This window comes from Acanthisitta chloris, unplaced genomic scaffold (genome assembly GCF_000695815.1).
Source record: "Acanthisitta chloris isolate BGI_N310 unplaced genomic scaffold, ASM69581v1 scaffold931, whole genome shotgun sequence".
Taxonomy (NCBI): domain Eukaryota; kingdom Metazoa; phylum Chordata; class Aves; order Passeriformes; family Acanthisittidae; genus Acanthisitta; species Acanthisitta chloris.
This window is the reverse complement of record NW_008654126.1, coordinates 8043-9860: the sequence shown is the minus strand read 5'-3', so window position 1 is coordinate 9860 and position 1818 is coordinate 8043. Positions and strand designations below refer to the sequence as shown.

General features: G+C 55.8%; 1 protein-coding gene across 1 annotated transcript in view; it reads right to left on the bottom strand.

The window, feature by feature from the left end:
• LOC103810447 (extracellular serine/threonine protein kinase FAM20C-like) overlaps positions 1-391 on the bottom strand; it is a gene marked incomplete at its 3' end in the record, with an annotated part of 4559 nt that extends 4168 nt beyond the window's left edge. The window contains exon 1 of the mRNA XM_009083343.1: positions 90-391. Within this exon, the coding sequence (XP_009081591.1) occupies positions 90-391 (302 nt within the window). The remainder of the gene's footprint in view (positions 1-89) is intronic.
• Positions 392-1818: the final 1427 nt, after the last annotated feature.

The following is a 1818-nucleotide window of genomic DNA, read 5'->3' as shown; positions in this document are numbered from 1 at the left end:
TAGGGAAACTACTTGTTTGGTCCCAGCTGCTTGTTCCCTCAACCCCACGAGTCCCACAAAAGCAAGCTAGGGTTGAGCTTGCTCCTCACCATTCGTCACTCCCACTGCTGTGCAGGCTGAACTTCTCCGCGGGGTTGACGACAAACAGCTTGTCTTTTTCTGTCACCTCTGGGATTGGTATGTTGTAAAGAGGATGCTCAAAGAGTGCCGCCAGCTTTGATCCCTTGGTCTGCCCTGCATTTCCCTCTCCGTGCTGGCGCCGAGCGCCAATCTCTCCAGCCTTTGCATGCAGTCCTGCTCCTTGTGGCTGGGAGCTCTTCTCCAAGGAGCCGTTGCTGCCACTGAAATCCTGAAGGATCCGCAGGCTCATCTTTTTGAGGCCAGTCAGCATGGGGCTGCCTGATGGGACACCTGCAGCTTTTGGTGCTTTCCTATCACAGCCACAGGGCCTGAGGGCTGTGAAATCCATCACCAGGTGCACCACGAGGGCCACGAGCAGAAGAAAGAGGAGGCTGATTTTAAATTTCCTTTGGAAAAGGGTTTGCAGCCGTCGTCGCATCCTTCCTCACCCAAAACACTCAGCAAGGGTAGGCACCCTCCCGGGGTTAAAAGAGTTGGTGTGGCTGCAGTCTCTGTGCAAAAATAGGAGAGAGGTGTCCTGGACTTAGAGCATCACAGCAGCAGAACAACTGGTGCACGGTCAGAGCTGCAGCAAAGCTCTGTCACCACAACACCTCACACTGTGAGACCACCAGGGTGGGACAGGAGGTAGTGGTGGGGTTTATCAGCACTGATAAGGGTCGAGCTGGCACTGCCAAGGTTAGCATGAACGGGGCAAGTTCCAAATCAATAGCTGCAGGGCCAGCAGTGGCTGCAGATGACCTTCACACTGTCCTGTCTCTCTGTGCTGTCACCTGCACGGGGCTGCAGAGCACTTGCGTGAACACGGGGCATTAAAGCAGTTCTGTCCCTCTGCAGCACTACCCTGCCAAGCACTGTGGAGCCCCATTCCCCATGTTCCTCATACCTGCACACTGAAATCCAGGAGAAAGTTTTTCCTGCTGCTCAGCCAAAGTAATTTTTCACTCTCCCCCATCCATTCAAAATGAGTCGTACTTGACCCCCCTCTCAAAAACCACTCAAATTGAATAAAACAAAGGGGATGAGAGTATCAGCAGTGCTGGGAGGGGAAAAGCTGGGCTGGTAGTGTGAGGAAGGGCTACCAAGCAGGTGAGGTTCACAGGTAGGGATGCTCCCAGGGCCTCTGAAGCAGGTTGAGGAGACAGGAGCAGGGATGCTCCTCAGGCATCAGCACAGAGGGGCAGGAGCACCCACCAAGTGCTGGGCAGGACTGGCAGCTTGCGGAAGGGAAGGGCAGCCCATGACACCCAGGGACACAGAGCAGAGCTGTGTGCACAAACATGGTTCATGACTTGTAGGGAGGGAGTTTTGGATTTATTAAGGGACAGACAAGCACAGAAACACCTGGAACAAGCCCTGGGGCTTAAGTACAGAGTCTGGTGCAATGTTTCTCCTCTCTTTGATTTCACACAGGGTACAGAAGGCATGTGAAATCCCATACAACACGCAGTCCTTCCCTGCGGCGTGATGCACCAGCAGCCAGCTTGGAAATCCTCACTCCAAGCCAGGGAGAGTCCGATGATCAGGGGGCAGGAGGGGATGTTGTGGAGCCCCCCATGCTGCCATCCCTGCGCTCCTCTGTCGCTCGTGCTGCCCGCTCCGCCCCCCCCGTGCCGGCCGTGTCCGTGCGAGGCTCGGGCCCCTCCCGGGCACTGGGAACGCGCTGTTCCCGGTGTT